Genomic DNA, 17,509 nt, shown 5'->3' with positions numbered 1-17,509 from the left:
ACTCTAGGTAATGACAGACTAGATAATTCAAGTAATGTGAGGGGAAACACATCAGTCTGTATATGAATGTCTTATCCAACCAGCTTCAATTCAGTGTGATCCATGTTATTGTCTGATTATCACTAGCAATTTTTCATCCGTACAATGAACAGACTATCTAACTGATTCAGGAAGGTGGAAGGCAGTCACTCACTCCACTTTCTTGTAGGGAATCTCCTTCAGCTGTTCCTCTGTGAGGTCTGGAGCAGGGTCCACCAGCTCCTTCCTGTGGAGACACAACCACTAGGTACAGTATCATTCAGGAGAAGAGCCGGTACAAATGTTATGGGAAAAACGCTGCAAAACCTGTAACACTTTCAAGGCATTTAGAAAATAAATGAAAACAGTGTTTGGACTGTAAACACCCAACCACATTTATTCGCTGTGACACTTTTTAGACACAAGAAAACATTTATGAAGCGCAAGGGTAATAGTCTCTAGACATTACACACTTGCTGGGCATGTTGTTTTCACAGTTTAAGTTGTAGAACCGTATTTCCATATTTCCAAGGATTCCTTTCAAGTGAACGTAAGAGAAACCTCTTTGTTTGTGACAGGCACGGCGAAAATTTCAGGACAATACAACCAAGTGACTAGTGACAGACATTCCAAGTCTTTTAGCAGAGCCAACTCTTGTGTCTCTGTTTACTAGATTGCCTTCATTTTTGATTGGACATTAATCTACTGGAAAAACACAAACATTCGCTCAATTCGCTATTTATAGTTTCTTAGGTGCGGACATGCAATCTATAGTAAATAATGTTGTAACTTATCAACAATCTTAATTGAGCAAATAACGTAGGGAAATCATGGGGCCAAATGAACAGCTTCTTGTTCACTATGTGTGATTCGGTTTCCAGCGCTTCAGTTGTTTGTGAATGACCCATCACTACAAGTGACTAAGGGAATGTATTTTAACTGAGAGTAAACCCTGTATGACCTCATATTATACATTTCAGAAGGTTTTTAGTAATCAACTTATCTTCAATATTGTTGTCTGAAAGTTTTGTTGATCAGAAGAGTCTAGAAAAGTGTCTGTCAATTACGATATTGTGTAAATAAATGTCTGCGTAGCTCAGTGTCAGGGTAAGGACAAAGAACATGTCACGTTTCCTGGTTTAACACTGTAGTATATACATAATTAAATTACAAATAAGTTTATTTATGCTAATGCAGTTATTATATTGCTTCTATTATTACATTAAATATTTCTTTCAATAATGTTGGAGAACCTGTCTATCCACAAACGCTTCTTCTGCATCAGACAGCAACCCTCACTTACTGGATGTGTTTCCACAACTGCTCCTTGGCCTGCACGTCTGGACTCCGCCTGGAAGACATCAGCCAATCACAGGGGGTTAACAGTTTAACGGCTCTTTCTACCAGTGACAAACTGATTGGATGAAAATGAATGAACATCTGTGATGTGTCTAATAGTTGAGATGTGTTGTCTTTCATTGTTTAAGACGTTTCCACCGGTAATGCCAGTTCAAGGGGCTCCGCAGAACATTCAAGAGAAAAGGAGGGGTCTCACGATCGAGAGCGGTGTCGTGAGCGTCGGTGGTTTGGGTCGTTTTGGGACCTTTCCTTCTGACGACGGAGAACAGCTTCCCACTGAGGACCAGAGTCCACCATCTCATTCTCCTGACGAGACCTGGAATATAACATTGTTTTATTGTAGTATTCTAGAATTATATAGTCTTATTGGATACAGTGGATATAAAACCAATCACATTCAAACTCATGTTAAATAGAAGTCATTACACACCTGCCATCATTTAAAGTGACTCTGATTAATCACAAATAAAGTTCAGCTATTTTTGTAGGAGTTTCCTGACATTTTCTTAGTTGCATCTGAGAGCAAAAGCCTTGGTCCGCAGAGAGCTTCCAAAGCATCAGAGGGATCTCATTGTTGAAAGATATCAGTCAGGAGAAGGGTACAAAAGAATGTCCAAAGCATTAGATATATCATGGAACACAGTGATGACAGTCATCATCAAGTGGAGAAAATATGGCACAACAGAGACATTACCAAGAACTGGATGTCCCTCCAAAATTGATGAAAAGACGAGAAGAAAACTGGTCAGGGAGGCTTCCAAAAGGCCTACAGCAACATTAAAGGAACTGGCAAGTATTGGCTGTGTGCTACATGTGACAAAAATCTCCCGTATTCTTCATATGAATGGGCTATGGGGTAGGGTGGCAAGACGGAAGCCTTTTCTTACAAAGAAAAACATCCAAGCCCAGCTGAAGTTTGCAGAAACAAATATCCAGTCCCCCAAAAGCATGTGAGATAATTTGTTATGTTCTGATGAAACCAAGGTTGAACTTTTTGGACATAATTCCAAAAGGTATGTTTGGCGCAAAAACAACACTGGACATCACACAAAGAACACCATACCCACAGTGAAGCATGGTGGTGGCAGCATCATGCTTTGTGGCTGTTTTTCTTCAGCTGGAACCGGGGCCTTAGTCAGGGTGGAGGGAATTATGAACAGTTCCAAATACCAGGCAATTTTGGCACAAAACCTTTAGGCGTCCGTTACAAAGCTGAAGATGAAGAGGAAGTTCACCTTTCAGCACGACAACGACCCAAAGCACACATCCAAATCCACAAAAGCATGGCTTCACCAGAAGAACTACAGATTTGGAGCACTTTTGCAAAGAAGAGTGGACAAATATTGCCACGTCAAGATGTGCCATGCTAATATACTTCTACCCAAAAAGACAGAGTGCTGTAATAAAATCAAAAGGTGCTTCAACAAAGAAATAGTTGTGCACACTTATGCAATCAGGTTATTGCAAGTTTTTTATTTTTCCCCTTCAAAGATTTCAGTTTGTTTTTCAATTGAATTGTTCACGTAATAGGTCACATTGAAGGTGGAAAAAGTTCTGAAATGATTTATCTTTGTCTCCTTCTTTTACATCACAAGAACCTGGCATTTTAACAGGGGTGTGTAGACTTTTTATATCCACTGTATATCCACTGTAATACTCATTAAATAAGACAAAAACAGGACAGGAACATAAAAAACAAATCAAACAACTGCGTGACTTATCACAGAAAACTGTACTGATGTCATTCAATGAACAGATTTTCCACAAAATTACAAAGATTTAGACACAACAACTCTGAGTATAATGACTCAGCTGGAAAATATGTGGCCAAATCAAATAAGATAAAGCAAATCAGTTGTTGTGTCAAGGCCAGGCCATAATTGTGAATGGAACATAAGAAAATTGGGAGGGTGAGAATGGTTTTATGTTACTTATTTATAAATTATTAAAATAAGTAACAACTTATTGAGATTTTTCATCTTTCTCTAATGGAAAAAAATCTGCATATATTTTGCAATATTCTCTCAAAACATTCTATTGAGATTTTTCATCTTTCTCTAATGGAAAAAAATCTGCATATATTTTGCAATATTCTCTCAAAACATTCTTCAGGCAGTTATTGAGGTGTTGGAGTTAATTGCTAAACAGCAAATTTCAAGCAAGGCTATAGATTTTAGAACATAATTAAGTCAGAAACTGCGCAACATCAGTATAGTTTTGGCTGATTGTTGTCAGTTATTGTCATGCTGAAAGGTGAATTCCTTTCCAGTGTAAAGTAGACTGAAGCAGGTTTTCCCCTTTACTTGAATGCAGTCCTGCAAACTGTGTTTACCTAACAAATGAACCTTTGTAGAAAAAAACCTACATAAAGTCATTCAACTCTGATTAAAGTCATGCCTTTAGGTCTTTGTGACCAGAACATCGCCTTTGTCAATACAGTTTTAAACGTCAAAGATTCCCCGCCCCCAATAAAACAGTCTACCCGATAGGTCACATGTTTTTGGTCCCATTCACAGCCATGAGTTCAACCCCCTTAATGTTTGTATGAAAGCAGCAACAAGTGTCACAGTGAGCCTTGTGGGTTTCTCCCTTTGTATCGGGTACAGAATCAATGGCCATCCCGTTGAGTGCTGTGTGTCTCATAGCAGTGGCCATGCTTGGTTATCCAGGTGATGCTCAACTCTGGAAAGGACAGAAATCCCAGTTCAGGCCAAGGATGTTGCCTTCTCAAGATGAGCTTCAGCAGCTTGCTCAACGCCTTCCTCAGAAACCTTCCCAACCGCCTCAGATGTTTGATCCATCCACGCCTCAACCGAAACCCTTTAACAACACAGACCCAATTCCAAAACAGATCTGCAACATTGTGGACACTGATAAGTTGGCATGTGGACTTCCTAGCATCACTGCAGCCAGATGCCGGGCTATTAACTGCTGCTTTGATGGACAGAAATGCTTCTATGGGAAAACGGCGACTGTCCAGTGTACCAAGGATGGGCAGTTTGTGGTGGTGGTGGCCAGGGATGTCACTCTGACCAACTTGAAGTCCATCCACCTGCTGGGTAGGAACGAGTCCCACTGCAAACCTGTCGTCAGTTCTTCTTTTGCCATATACCAGTTCAAATTCACCGAATGTGGAACTGTGATAAGTGAGGGGGTGGGTCAAATTGTTTATGAGAACCGGTTGTCCTCTTCATACGAGGTGACGGTTGGACCCGTCGGCGCTATCACCAGGGACAGCCACTACGACCTACTCTTCCAGTGTAGGTACACTGGATCTTCAGTTGAGACAGTGATGACGGAGCTGAGGCCAGTTAGACACCCCGATCCAGTGTCCAGTCTTGCAGACCTTAACGTGGAGCTCAGACTGGCTAGCGGACGTTGTCTCGCCCAAGGATGTAATGAAGACAAGGAAGCGTACACCTCTTACTACACAGATGCCGACTACCCCATCACCAAGGTTCTCAGGGATCCCTTGTATGTTGAGGTTCGCATCCTGGGGATGACCGATCCCGGCGTTGTCCTGCTACTGGATCATTGCTGGGCTACCACAGCCCCCCAACGTGACAGTCTGCCCCAGTGGGAGCTCCTGTTTGACGGATGTTCCTTCCAGGATGACCGTTACATGACCGTGCCCATCCCAGTGGGAACCACCTCCAGTCTATCCTACCCATCCCACTACAAGCGCTTCGCCCTCAGGATGTTCACATTTGTGGATCCGACATCCATGGTCCACCTGAGAGAGAAGGTGTACGTTCACTGTAGCACAGCAGTGTGCCACCATCAAGCAGGATCCTGTAAGCAGAGGTGCCAGATACAAAATCCAGCAGATAACAGTGAGAGGACCAAGACGGACTGTGAACAACATAGAGACAATCCGCAGAAAAGTCCCAAAGGGACTTTTGTACCCCAGTGTGATGAGCAAGGTCAGTACAAAGCCATGCAATGCTACAATTCTACAGGATCCTGCTGGTGTGTGGACAGCAGGGGGCAGGAGAGAGCAGGGAGCAGAACTGCACCAGGCACCAGCCAGCCTAACTGTGATGAACCAGAATCTGTGCACCCTAAGAGAACCAAGACTGACTGTGAAAATCAAAGGGACAGTATGCTGTCAACCAATAGACAAGTGCATGATATCGTAGAGGTCTATGTACCCCAGTGTGATGAGCAAGGTCAGTACAAAGCCATGCAATGTCAAAACTCTACTGGACCTTGCTGGTGTGTGGACAGCACCGGGCAGGAGAGAGCAGGGACCAGAAATGGAACAGGCACTGACAAGCCAAACTGTGATGAACCACAAACAGATCACAGTGAGAGAGCCAAGACTGATTGTGAAAAACAAAGAGACAGTGAGCAGACAACCAATTCAGGTGGGCAACACATCGTAGGTGACTCTAAACTCCAGTGTGATGAACAGGGTCATTACAAAGCCTGGCAATGTTCTACTGGATACTGCTGGTGCGTGGATAGAACTGGCCAGGAGATAGCAGGAACCAAAACACCACCCGGTGCCCCACCATCTTCATGTAACAGACCAAGGGAAGAACTTTCTGTTCAAAGCCAGAGGAATACAACAGGAGATGTAGTAGTTTCCAGTCAAGAAGTCATCATGATTGACCCAGAGGTTTTTACTTAAATCCCTGTTATGTTATTGGTAATCAGGGTCTGACTTCGACAGTAAGATATTGCATAAATATATTGATATACACAGTGAGGTGAGGCGAAATGTATGCACCAGTGAGAAATGTATTTTTAGTTTAAGCATTGCACTCCAGCATTTTGGATTTTATTTGAGGATTTAATCATTTCAAAATGAACAACTGTCTATATACACTATCGTTCAAAAGTTTGGGGTCACTTAGAAATTTCCTTGTTTTCCACAAATGTCCTTGTTTTCATTGTTTTGTTTTGAATAGGAAATATTGCAAAATAAATAGTAAATATAATAATTGTCAAGGTTATAAATAATTATATTTAATATCAATAATAATTGTGTCTTTCAAACTTTGCTTTAGTCAAAGAATACTCAATTTAAAGCAATAATAGCCTTGCTGACCTTTGGCATTCTAGTTTTCAAAGTGTTGAGGTAGTCTGAAGAGATTTCCCTCCATGCTTCCTGAAGCTCCTCCCACAAGTTGGATTGACTTGATTGGCACATCTAACGTACCATACGGTCAAGTTGCTCCCAGAACAGCTCAAAAGGGTTGAGATCTGGTGACTGTGCTGGTCACTCCATTACAGACAGAATACCAGCTCACTGCTTCTTCCCTAAATAGTTCTTGCATAGTTTGGAGCTGAGCTGTGGGTCATTGTCCTGCTGTAGGAGGAAACTGACTCCAGTAAAGCACTGTCCACAGGGTATGGGATGGTGTGACAAAATGGAGTGGAACTCAAACTTTGATTTGTCTGTCCATAACACTTTTTCCTAAATCTATCAGTGTCTGTGTTCTTCCGCCCATCTTAATCTTTTCTTTTTATTGGCCAGTCTGAGATATTGCTTTTTCTTTGCAACTCTGCCTAGATGGCCACTATCACAGATTCGCCTCTTCACGGTTGACATTTAGACTGTTGTCCTGTGGGAACTATTTAATGAAGCTACCAGTTGAGGACCTGTGGGGCATCTGTTTCTCAAACTACACACTCTAATGTGTTAGTCCTGTTGTTCAGTTGTGCACAGGTGCCTCCCACTCCTCTTTCTATACTGGTTAGAACCAGTTTGCGCTGTTCTGCAAAGTACACAACGTTGAACAAGATCTTCAGTTTCTTGGCAATTTCTCACATGGACTAGCCTTCATTTCTCAGAACAAGGATAGACGAGTATCAGAAGAAAGTTATTTGTTTCTGTCCATTTTGAGCTTGAAATCAAACCCGTAATTGCTGATGGTCTAGACACTCAACTAGTCTAAATAAGGCCAGGTTTATTGCTTCTTTTATCAGCACAACAGTTATCAGCTGTGCTAACAAAATTGCTAAAAGGTTTTCCAATGATGAATTAGCCTTTTAAAATGATCAACTTGGATTATCAAACACTATGTGCCATTGGAACACAGGACTGATGGTTGCTGATAATGGGCCTCTGTCCGCCTATGTAGATATTCTATAAAAAAATCTTACATTTCCGGCTACAATAATAATTTACAGTGCAAGGCACGGAGATTACACTACTGACACACAGAAAGGACATTGCAAATCAATACGGTAAATATATTTACATGACATTTGAGGAATAAACAAGGTCACTTTGATCATCTACTAGATTAACCAGGTCATATGAATGTGTTTCTAGCCAGGTCAATGTCTATTTCAACAAACAAACTTGTTCTGGGTCAAATTAAATCTGACTTGCTTATCAATGCTTGTGCATTGATAAGCACAGCGAGAAAGAAAGAAAAACAAAATAGCATTTTAGCCTGCTGAATTAAAAAGATGACTTTGTTGTGTTGATTTCACCAAAGAATTTAAAATAAGGTACTATGACACATACAAAGTATCAAACTTAATTTCAAGACATTTCTTATGTTTACAGTCCAACAAAATAGGCTATTCAGTATTGTATTGAGGCGGTACATGTACAAACCCGATTCCAAAAAATGTGGGACACTGTACAAATTGTAAAAAAGGAATGGAATAATTTACAAATCTCATAAACGTATATTTAATTCACCATAGAATATAGATAACATATCGAATGTTGAAAGTGAGACATTTTGTAATGTCATGCCAAATATTGGCTCATTTTGGATTTCATGAGAGCTACACATTCCAAAAATGTTGGGACAGGTAGCAATAAGAGGCCGGAAAAGTTAAATGTACTGAGAAGGAACAGCTGGAGGACCAATTTGCAACTTATTATGTCAATTGGCAACATGATAGGGTATAAAAAGAGCCTCTCAGAGTGGCAGTGTCTCTCAGAAGTCAAGATGGGCAGAGGATCACCAATACCCCCACTGCTGCGGCGAAAAATAGTGGAGCAATATCAGAAAGGAGTTCCTCAGAGAAAAATTGCAAAGAGTTTGAAATAATCATCATCTACAGTACATAATATCATCTAAAGATTCAGAGAATCTGGAACAATCTCTGTGCGTAAGGGTCAAGGCCGGAAAACCATACTAGATGCCCATGATCTTCGGGCCCTCAGACGGCACTGCATCACATACAGGAATGATACTGTAATGGAAATCACAACATGGGCTCAGGAATACTTCCAGAAAACATTGTCAGTGAACACAATCCACTGTGGCATTCGCCGTTGCCGGCTTAAACTCTATCCAGGATCCAGAAGCGCAGGCGTTTTCTCTGGGCCAAGGATCATTTAAAATGGACTGTGGCAAAGTGGAAAAGTGTTCTGTGGTCAGACAAATCAAAATTTGAAGTTCATTTTGGAAAACTGGGGCGCCATGTCATCCGGACTAAAGAGGACAAGGACAACCCAAGTTGTTATCAGCGCTCAGTTCAGATCATGCATCTCTGATGGTATGGGGTTGCATGAGCATGGGCAGCCTACACATCTGGAAAGGCACCATCAATGCTGACAGTTATATCCAAGTTCTAGAACAACATATGCTCCCATCCAGATGTCGTCTCTTTCAGGGAAGACCTTGCATTTTCCAACATGACAATGACAGACCACATACTGCATCAATTACAATGTCATGGCTGCATAGAAGAAGGATCCGGGTACTGAAATGACCAGCCTGCAGTCCAGATCTTTCACCCATAGAAAACATTTGGCGCATCATAAAGAGGAAGGTGCGACAAAGAAGACCTAAGACAGTTGAGCAACTAGAAGTCTGTATTAGACAAGAATGGGACAACATTCCTATTCATAAACTTGAGCAACTTGTCTCTTCAGTCCTCAGATGTTTGCAGTCTGTTATAAAAAGAAGAGGGGATGCCACACAGTGGTAAACATGGCCTTGTCCCAACATCTTTGAGATGTGTTGATGCCAAGGAATTTAAAATCAACTTATTCTTCCCTTAAAGTGATAGATTTTCTCAGTTCAAACATTTGATATGTCATCAATGTTGTATTCTGAATAAAATATTGAAATGTGAAACTTCCACATCATTGCATTCTGTTTTTATTTACAATTGTACAGTGTCCCAACTTTTTTGGAAACGGGGTTTGTAAAAACACTATAAAACACAGTACAGCCTGTCCTACACATTCTCTCTACCTCGTACACGCGTATATACTCTCTCTCCCACACCTAGAGACACACACGCACAACCTCTGACACGCATACATCCACATTAGCACACACCCACCTCTCTGAAATTGCTCCCAAAAGTTAAGGCATCAAACAGAATGTAAACCCACCTGGAATACCAGGAAATGATTCGTGAAATACATTTTCTAAAGTAGCTTAGAATTACATTGGTTAGACAACACTGTATCCTACCAATATTGTGAATCTTTTCAAGTCTGCTGTGTTAGTAGCCAAATGTTTGTCCGTTCTTCCTGTGCAATATGGCCTATGGTACTCTATTAGACTGAACAGTTTCGTTAGCAAGCTAGCTCACTAAGAAATGTGACTAATTGTCATTTCCTATACAACATTTTAAAAATATATTTTATAAGGGCCGGGACATGATTATTCCTCCCCTTTCAGACATAGTTGTTTACTGGTATGTCTGATATGTAATGGCTTCTTGTACAGACCAGTGACATCACTCACCGGTTCCTCTTTTTACGATGTTCCCGGGTCGAGTTCTCAGACTCGCTGCCACTACTGGTGTTGCCACGGGAACGTGACCTGTGGGTGGGTGGCGGTGAATAAAACAGGGTTAAAAGCTGAGGAGGGGAAAGTGAACCATGTAGAATGTTATTTGCTTATGGCGTGTCAGGACGAAATAATGAATGTTTGTGTGTTTGTGTGTGTGTGTGTGTGTGAGAGAAAGAGGCTGTACATACAACAACTACCATAAGTACAACTACACATCTGTCAAGAGCCAAGATGGTGTATTTGTGGTGTTGGTAGCTACAGCATGTCAATTAGCATTTGGGATGGTCGCTTGGTGTCACTCATCTATCTCACCAAGTTGGTGGAGAACCGATGTGAAGGAAGATGTGACCCTTATAGAGAATAGAGAAATGTCCTGGTGTTAACGGTACCTTCTCCTCTGTTTGTTCTGATGCTGGGGATCTGTTGGATCACTGGCCTGGCCTTTCCTAGAGACCATATCAAACACGTGTCATTACTGTCATTATCTTTACCGTGTCACTGTCAGCAGGCATGTCTTTGTCATGTTACTTTTGTTAAAAAAGGGTAGTTCTACGTGTTTAAGTGTTTTTCGAAGTCGACCTGTACTATTTTACATAACGTTTGATAGTTCCTCACCTAAGATAACTCAGGGACCAAGTGAAACCAGCATCCGTGGTTATGTCCTATCTTTAAACAGTCATTAGAAATGTTAACTTACTTTTGCCGCCGCTGACTAGAACTCAATATAAGTAATGTGTGAGTCTGCTAAATAATAACATAATTTGGCTAAATAAAAATCACATGTACTTGCTAATTGCTTACTTTTGTTAATCGTGGCTAAATATTAGCTGGTGGCTGTATATTCATTAAATTCTCCTTTAACCATCACAAACACTCAGGAATGTGACTTAAAAGTGAGACTATCTATGCCTTCATGCTTAAACCTCCTCAGTATCTTCTTTATTCAAAGAATAAGCGCAGCTAGTTCTGCCAGGGCACCAGAATGGGCATTGGCTCAGCGATGCATCAGCTGATGTCCGCATCGCTCGTACCATGGTGTCAACATTTCCTAATCTATTATGGCGCTCTGTTTGAGTCGGTCAGGGTTCTCACTCTGTCTGGTACTCTGCCGGTCATCTTAGCATGTTGTTGCTAAACCCACCCACCACCCCAGCCTCCACCTGCTGATTCTGTTTCCTTCGGCGGGGCGATTGGTACTGCCTACCTTGCTCATTGCCATCTGTATTACCATTATAATATTACATGTTATTAGATGTATTCTATGCACCATCATGTGACGGCAGTGACTTACTCCAAAGGAACAGAACCTAACGCCAAGACGTTGCATCTGTATTGTTTCTGTAATGGTTAAACGACTGCTCTATCGTAATGGTTAAATGACTGCTCTATCGTAATGGTTAAATGACTGCTCTATCGTAATGGTTAAATGACTGCTCTATCGTAATGGTTAAATGATTGCTCTATCGTAATGGTTAAATTATTGCTCTATCGTAATGGTTAAACGACTGCTCTATCGTAATGGTTAAACGACTGCTCTATCGTAATGGTTAAATGACTGCTCTATCGTAATGGTTAAATGACTGCTCTATCATAATGGTTAAATGATTGCTCTATCGTAATGGTTAAACGACTGCTCTATCGTAATGGTTAAACAACTGACCTGCTCTATCGCACCAAACCGTAGATAAATTGATTCACAACTTCTAGCCAGTAACTCTGCTTCTTTGCCACACACCAGACACAGCATAGACCAAGCTTTACGCATCATCATTATAAAATGAAGTACATCTTATATTAAATTACTACAATAGCCTACTTTATGCAAACATATAACAGTGCCTTTTTCACTTTTTGGCAAGTTAATCTTTTTGGCTCATTTGGCGTCCAAACAGCTCTTTCTAAATTTCAAAAACCCCAGAACAACGAAAAAAGGCCACATTTCCAAAAGAAAAAAAGTAAATTATGTAAAATGCCAGTTTAAATAGGGTACATCTTACGTGTCCTAATTATTACATAGCCTCCTTTTTAAAGTTTTTTTCTTCAAACCCAGCCTTTAGTTCACAAACAACCCATCACTACTGTTCTGACGCGCGCAGCCCCCAAAACATGCCTGTCAGATGCTATCACATGTCAAGTGGATGTAGCTAGCTAACTAGTTTAAATATCAACAGCCAACCTACTGCCACAGCAGTATAACATATTTGGTCTGGTTGGCTGATTCACTCAGCAGAGCAAAAGGCAGAGTGGCTGAGACTAGAGGACCCGGCCCAAAACAACTCCATCCTTTCTTCAGTTACATGTTTAAAAGGTATATATACAGTACCAGACAAAAGTTTAGAAACACACATTCAAGTGAATATATCAGGCATGTGATTGGCTAAGGACAAAAAAGCAGGAAAATATACCGAGAGACCCCCCCCCCCACACACACACACACACACACACACGCCGATCAAACTGGTGGCGGATCTACATGGATAGTAAAGAATGACCCATAACAACTTATTTGAACAATAACCATGACAAAAAAATATATATTTTAACTTATTTTTGTTTTACATTTTTACCCAACTCTTTAGCCTTTGTAGCAAGCTTTTTTAGAGCCTCTACACGTTTCTTTAGGAATTTGCGCCTGGCACTCACAGCTGCTGCCACAATGGCATCTTTTGACATTGTCTTGCTGGCCGTTGGCTTCGCAGAGTGATAAGGCCTTTTGTTCAGTTCTTCTTTATTTCTGAGCAGAGCTCTGTACCTTTGGCTTGATAGTTTTACATTTCTGCACAGCTTTAAATTAACAGGACTCTCCTTTGTCTTCCGGGAGTAGTGCTGAATGGCCGACACCTGCATGGCCTTCAGGTTGTATTTGACCACTTGATAGGACTCATATGTCTCAACACTTAGGTTGGAAGCATGGTTGTGACGTGACTGCAAATATGAATTGACAGAGCGATCCCCGCGGATCCAAGCCGTCTAAAACGCCTTTACATAAAAAAAAAAACATGCACAAGAAATTAATTTATAAGTTGCTAAAACCTTGAAAACGATTTGCTATATAATACAACGATTCATACAGCAAAGTTTTAAGGGTGGCTAGTTAACGTTAGTAGCTAACTTAGCTAACGTTATCTTATTATTATATAAGTTAGCTAGCAAATACAAAAGCTAGCAAATACAAATAATGTTAATGAAGCTTAACCTACGTGAATAAAACATCCTGCCATAGTGGAAAATCAATCAAAATCGATTTTCGACATCTAATCAACCGACAACAAAGTTAAATTAGTAACTATAGGTTATATTAAGACACAAGCAATAATACATACTCAGATCATCCGATCCAGCGATGTTCTTGTCACTGTAGTCGAGCGAGAGCGACTGAGGTAAATTACTACTCAGCAGAGAAATTGAGCAGGTGAACAAGCTGTACGCAAATACGTGATCATCGCAAATATTCCGACATTGACGGAGCAGTGACAGACCAATTGGCTCAGATGAACACACACGCACACGCACACACACGCACACACGCACGCACACACACACACACACCCTCTGCTCAGCGACGCTGCCGGTTAAAGAAAGATGAAGATTGCGGTGATGGCTGTGAGGTCCCCCCTCCCATTTTTTTTTACAGATCTGCATGATTCACGTAAGTCACATTTTCAGGTCGGAAAATCCGGAATTCCGGATTAATCCGGAAAAATCACATCCCTGATATATATATATACACACGCATATAGTTTGACTTTGGTAAGGCCATTACTCGCCCCTGCTAAAACCTCATTTAGACCAGTGGGTAGACAGCCTGGCTGTGGAACCAAAGGTTTGATATAGAGATACAGCTCCAGAAAAAACTAAGAGACCCCTGCAAATTGAACGCTTCTGTTCCTCCCTCAAAACGTACCTTTCTAACTTTTTTGGAAAGGAAAGAAAATGGTGCAGCGGTCTCTTCATTTTTCCCGGAGCTGTATATAACACAGAGACAGTACATTTCAACTCAGAGGCCTTTGGTGTGCTAGGAATTTCAAGATAAAGTATGCAGTACCCCGACCCGTACGAACAGCAATGGCCGTAATGCAGTTTGACGGAGATAGAACTAGAAAGCCTCTTCACGTTAGTTCCACAGCAAACCAGTAGAAGGCAGCACTTTCCCACAGAAGGACTCATCAGGGGAAAGACTGAGGCAGTGACGGCAGCTGCCTCCCCTTCTGTCAACCGGCTGGGATTCGCTTTCCACCCCAAACGGGGACACACCCGCTCAGTCCATATAACTGGTGAAGTGTCATTAGGTGGGTAAAGGGGAAATATCTCCAGCAGCACAGACCACACCTGGGCCCTTAATGGAGCGTCAACTGAACTACGGGGAGGAGAGTTTAGATGGGTTGGCAGGTGAAAGGTCATAGGTGAACGGTACAAACCTGCACCTGTTCTGGGACACTTCATTGTCGCTGCCCACCGGCGGCGTGCGCCCACGAGCCGCAGGGAATTTGGGGGACTTTGTACGCTCGTTGGCCGTGTTGTACAGCCCACTGCGGAGAAAAACAAAGAAACGTGCTCAGACCGTGGGGCCGCCAGGGCCGGCCGCGCTGTAAGGCCTATTGAACACACACCTCTGCTTGATCAAATGAACTTGTGATCTATATCCAGAAAAACAACCAAGTCCATTTTTTATATAAAATAATTAGCATAAGAATGTATTGACTTGTACAAACCACAACATTCCTGTTCACCTTGTCACACCGACAGAGATATGCCAGGAAAGGCCAGGATGATGACCGTATAGCCTCAGAGGATAAAGCTAAATGTCTGGAGCAGAAGGTCACAGTACTGACCCAAAGCTTCACACACACACACACACATCCTGTCTGAATTCATTATCCTCAGATAAGGCGCCGCTAAGACCTCTCTTACACAATAATGCAAGCATGCCTGACGAAACACAGAGACACACACACACACACACAGATGCAAACACAGCTCCTGAACAGCAAGCACATCACAGCCCCAAGATAACAACACAAATCAATATGGAGATGAAATGGCTAATGCTCTTTGAAATGCAAATAGCCCTGGATCAAACTGTGCGTGTGTGTGTGTTCTCTACATGAAACATAAATAATATATTTAACACATAACAAAGAAAGGATGCTTATTATTAGTCTATAAGACAAGAGTGTAATGGAGACATTAGACATGAACAGTCATCACAGAGCGGAGAGGACGGTCAGATAGTACTGCACCTTTGTGGGGCATTCTCATCCCATGGTGCACTGGGCTTCCCTCGCTGTTCCTCTGGACCACCATTCTCTGCCTTCATAAGTTTGGAGCTAAAGGTAAAACAGACTGGTAAACAGATGGGTAAACAAACACCAAAAAAGCCACCATATCTTTGCCGTATCTTGTTCAGGCTAGGCATTTTTATGAACTGCCTGTCACTTTCTATTTAAAAAAGCCTCAACATCTCCTTTGATCAATTTCTACATTTTACCCCATTTTTCTCAGAGCCCAATTTCATGACGTTAAATTCTTGATTAAGGCCCTGATTTATCGTACCAGCTCCAAGAAGTCTACGGATAGTTGAGGTCGAAATAAGTGTTTCCTAAAGCACATCCAATACTGTTTTGCGTTTTACAACACTGCTCCCTGAACAAGGAAGTGTAGATCAGAATACTTACATGCTGAAAGGAAAGCACTCTTCATCCCTCTATCTCAAACTAACAAGCACCCAGTCGCCAAAAGGCGTCGCTAGGGCACTATGAGGCTAGCCAGCCACAAATTTGATTCTTAACCCCCAAACCCAGAGCTAACCAATCGCACCGCCCTCTGTGGGACCCCTATGCTGTTCTGTGACCAGGAATCGAACCCCTGCTCTGGAAATGACGCGGGTAACTGCAAGGCTGTGACTTTAGTGGCACTCCCTTTCAGAGGCCCGGCCCTCTCACTCGTCATTATATCCTCCATGTGCCTGTAACATGACTTTCACTTGTCTGTTACCTCTTTACAGGTGAAGGTGCAATCGTCTTATTCTCTGTCTTCGGGTTGGACCGGCTCCCATTGTTCAACCCTAGAAGGAAAATGAAATGTTTACTGAATCTGCTTGTCTCTGTCAACTCTAGCCCGGTCTGTGCAACCGGTTAATATATTTCAGTGTAGTGTGAAGGGCTCGGGTTTATTGAAGGATACACAGCCTTGTCTGTTTGTGAGCCCTGCGGATGCAATTAAAGCGATTTAAACCAGTGAATGTGTCTGAGAGTGATTACACTCCGGCTGCAACCAGCCGATGCAACAACGCTAAGTCAAGCTCATTAAGCTAGCATACTGTATATGCCTGCCTGTGTGTGAACGGTTGAAGTGAATATAATGAGCTAATTAATTGAAGACCCTGTGTTGTTCCCGATCGGGGGTACAGGAGGAGGACGTGTTCAAGACAAAGTTCAGCGTCTGAGACCTTCAGCTTCTTTAGAACTGACAGGGAGGACCTGTCATTAACCTAAAAGGTTCTACTGGGAGCCGGTGGAGAAGAAAGGTGGGGAAATGTCATGTTTTGATGGATATGAGGTGGTGACACTGTGCATGTCACCCATTGTGAGGATGTTTGCAGTGGTGACATTGTGCTTGTCAGAAGCTATGTATTTCGCCTGTGGATGTTTCTTTGTGTATGTCTCCTTTATGAGTGCAAGATAGTTCCCCTGCAACAGGTTTAACGAATCACCCCTGTAAACATGTACAGTATGTGACCGTTAGATAGTTCCCCTGCAACAGGTTTAACAAATCACCCCTGTAAACATGTACAGTATGTGACCGTTAGATGCAGCTGACCTGTCGTCTGGAGCAGCCTCTTGGGGTAGGTCTTGCTGTGGGTCCTGACCACATGCTGGTCTGGCCGCGGAAGACTAATCGATGGATCTCTGCTCATCTGAATAGCAGTCTTTCCACTTTAGAGGAAAAAAGAGAAAGAGACAGATGACCTTTCATATGTCAGAAGCTTTTTGTCACTCGCACAGGGACGCTGAGACACAGTGAGAGTAAAACGCATTGACAATGACATTCCTCACTGTGCTAGCGTGGCTGGTGTGGGGCGGGGCACTGGTAAAACAAAACAGGTGGCTAAACTCTGATTGTGGTAAAAACCTAAAGCTGGCCATCTTTTAATGTATTCTTACACAGAAGGTGGACAGTGGGAAACTGTCGTGCAAAATGAAACGTTCACATTCACGCCTCCAGTGGACACAGTTATCTAGAGAGACTTACATCTGTACTGGACCCACGTCCTAATCAAACCCAACACCTTTGCATCACGAGTGCCATGCTCTACCAACTGAGCGTTGAGCTGCATTCGCCAGCCAACACAATCGCGGCTGGCGTAACAACAAGTCGTGGAATGGCAATTCAAACACTGAAAACACAGC

The 17,509-nt window shown here is 42.2% G+C and overlaps 2 protein-coding genes and 1 long non-coding RNA gene across 5 annotated transcripts in view; 1 reads left to right on the top strand and 2 right to left on the bottom strand.

Annotated features, from left to right (window-relative positions):
- The window catches only part of epb41l4a (erythrocyte membrane protein band 4.1 like 4A), a 62,565-nt gene that overhangs the window by 6,735 nt on the left and 38,321 nt on the right, over positions 1 to 17,509 (bottom strand). For 2 of the 3 annotated variants that reach the window (XM_010903099.5, XM_010903100.5), the window contains exons 13-21: positions 16,920 to 17,035; positions 16,095 to 16,164; positions 15,341 to 15,427; positions 14,519 to 14,629; positions 10,490 to 10,546; positions 10,053 to 10,130; positions 1,574 to 1,693; positions 1,322 to 1,369; positions 194 to 265 (exon numbers count right to left, since the gene is read on the bottom strand). In XM_010903099.5, the coding sequence (XP_010901401.2) occupies positions 194 to 265; positions 1,322 to 1,369; positions 1,574 to 1,693; positions 10,053 to 10,130; positions 10,490 to 10,546; positions 14,519 to 14,629; positions 15,341 to 15,427; positions 16,095 to 16,164; positions 16,920 to 17,035 (759 nt within the window). The remainder of the gene's footprint in view (positions 1 to 193; positions 266 to 1,321; positions 1,370 to 1,573; positions 1,694 to 10,052; positions 10,131 to 10,489; positions 10,547 to 14,518; positions 14,630 to 15,340; positions 15,428 to 16,094; positions 16,165 to 16,919; positions 17,036 to 17,509) is intronic. The other variant, XM_034296889.1, reaches the window with a different exon arrangement.
- Positions 3,932 to 5,844, top strand: LOC109616598 (zona pellucida sperm-binding protein 4-like). Its single transcript, XM_034296890.1, has 2 exons — positions 3,932 to 5,546; positions 5,792 to 5,844. Exons 1-2 carry the CDS (start codon positions 3,989 to 3,991, stop codon positions 5,842 to 5,844), a joined length of 1,611 nt encoding a protein of 536 aa, XP_034152781.1. The 5' UTR covers positions 3,932 to 3,988.
- On the bottom strand, positions 12,776 to 14,512 carry LOC117595547. The gene is made up of 2 exons (XR_004576774.1): positions 13,424 to 14,512; positions 12,776 to 13,079 (listed from the first exon to the last, which is right to left on the bottom strand). It is a non-coding gene; the product is annotated as an uncharacterized LOC117595547 (long non-coding RNA).

Source organism: Esox lucius, chromosome 14 (genome assembly GCF_011004845.1).
Source record: "Esox lucius isolate fEsoLuc1 chromosome 14, fEsoLuc1.pri, whole genome shotgun sequence".
In the NCBI taxonomy this organism is placed as follows: Eukaryota; Metazoa; Chordata; class Actinopteri; order Esociformes; family Esocidae; genus Esox; species Esox lucius.
Note: the sequence above shows the minus strand (reverse complement) of the source record. Positions and strands in the feature narration are given on the sequence as shown.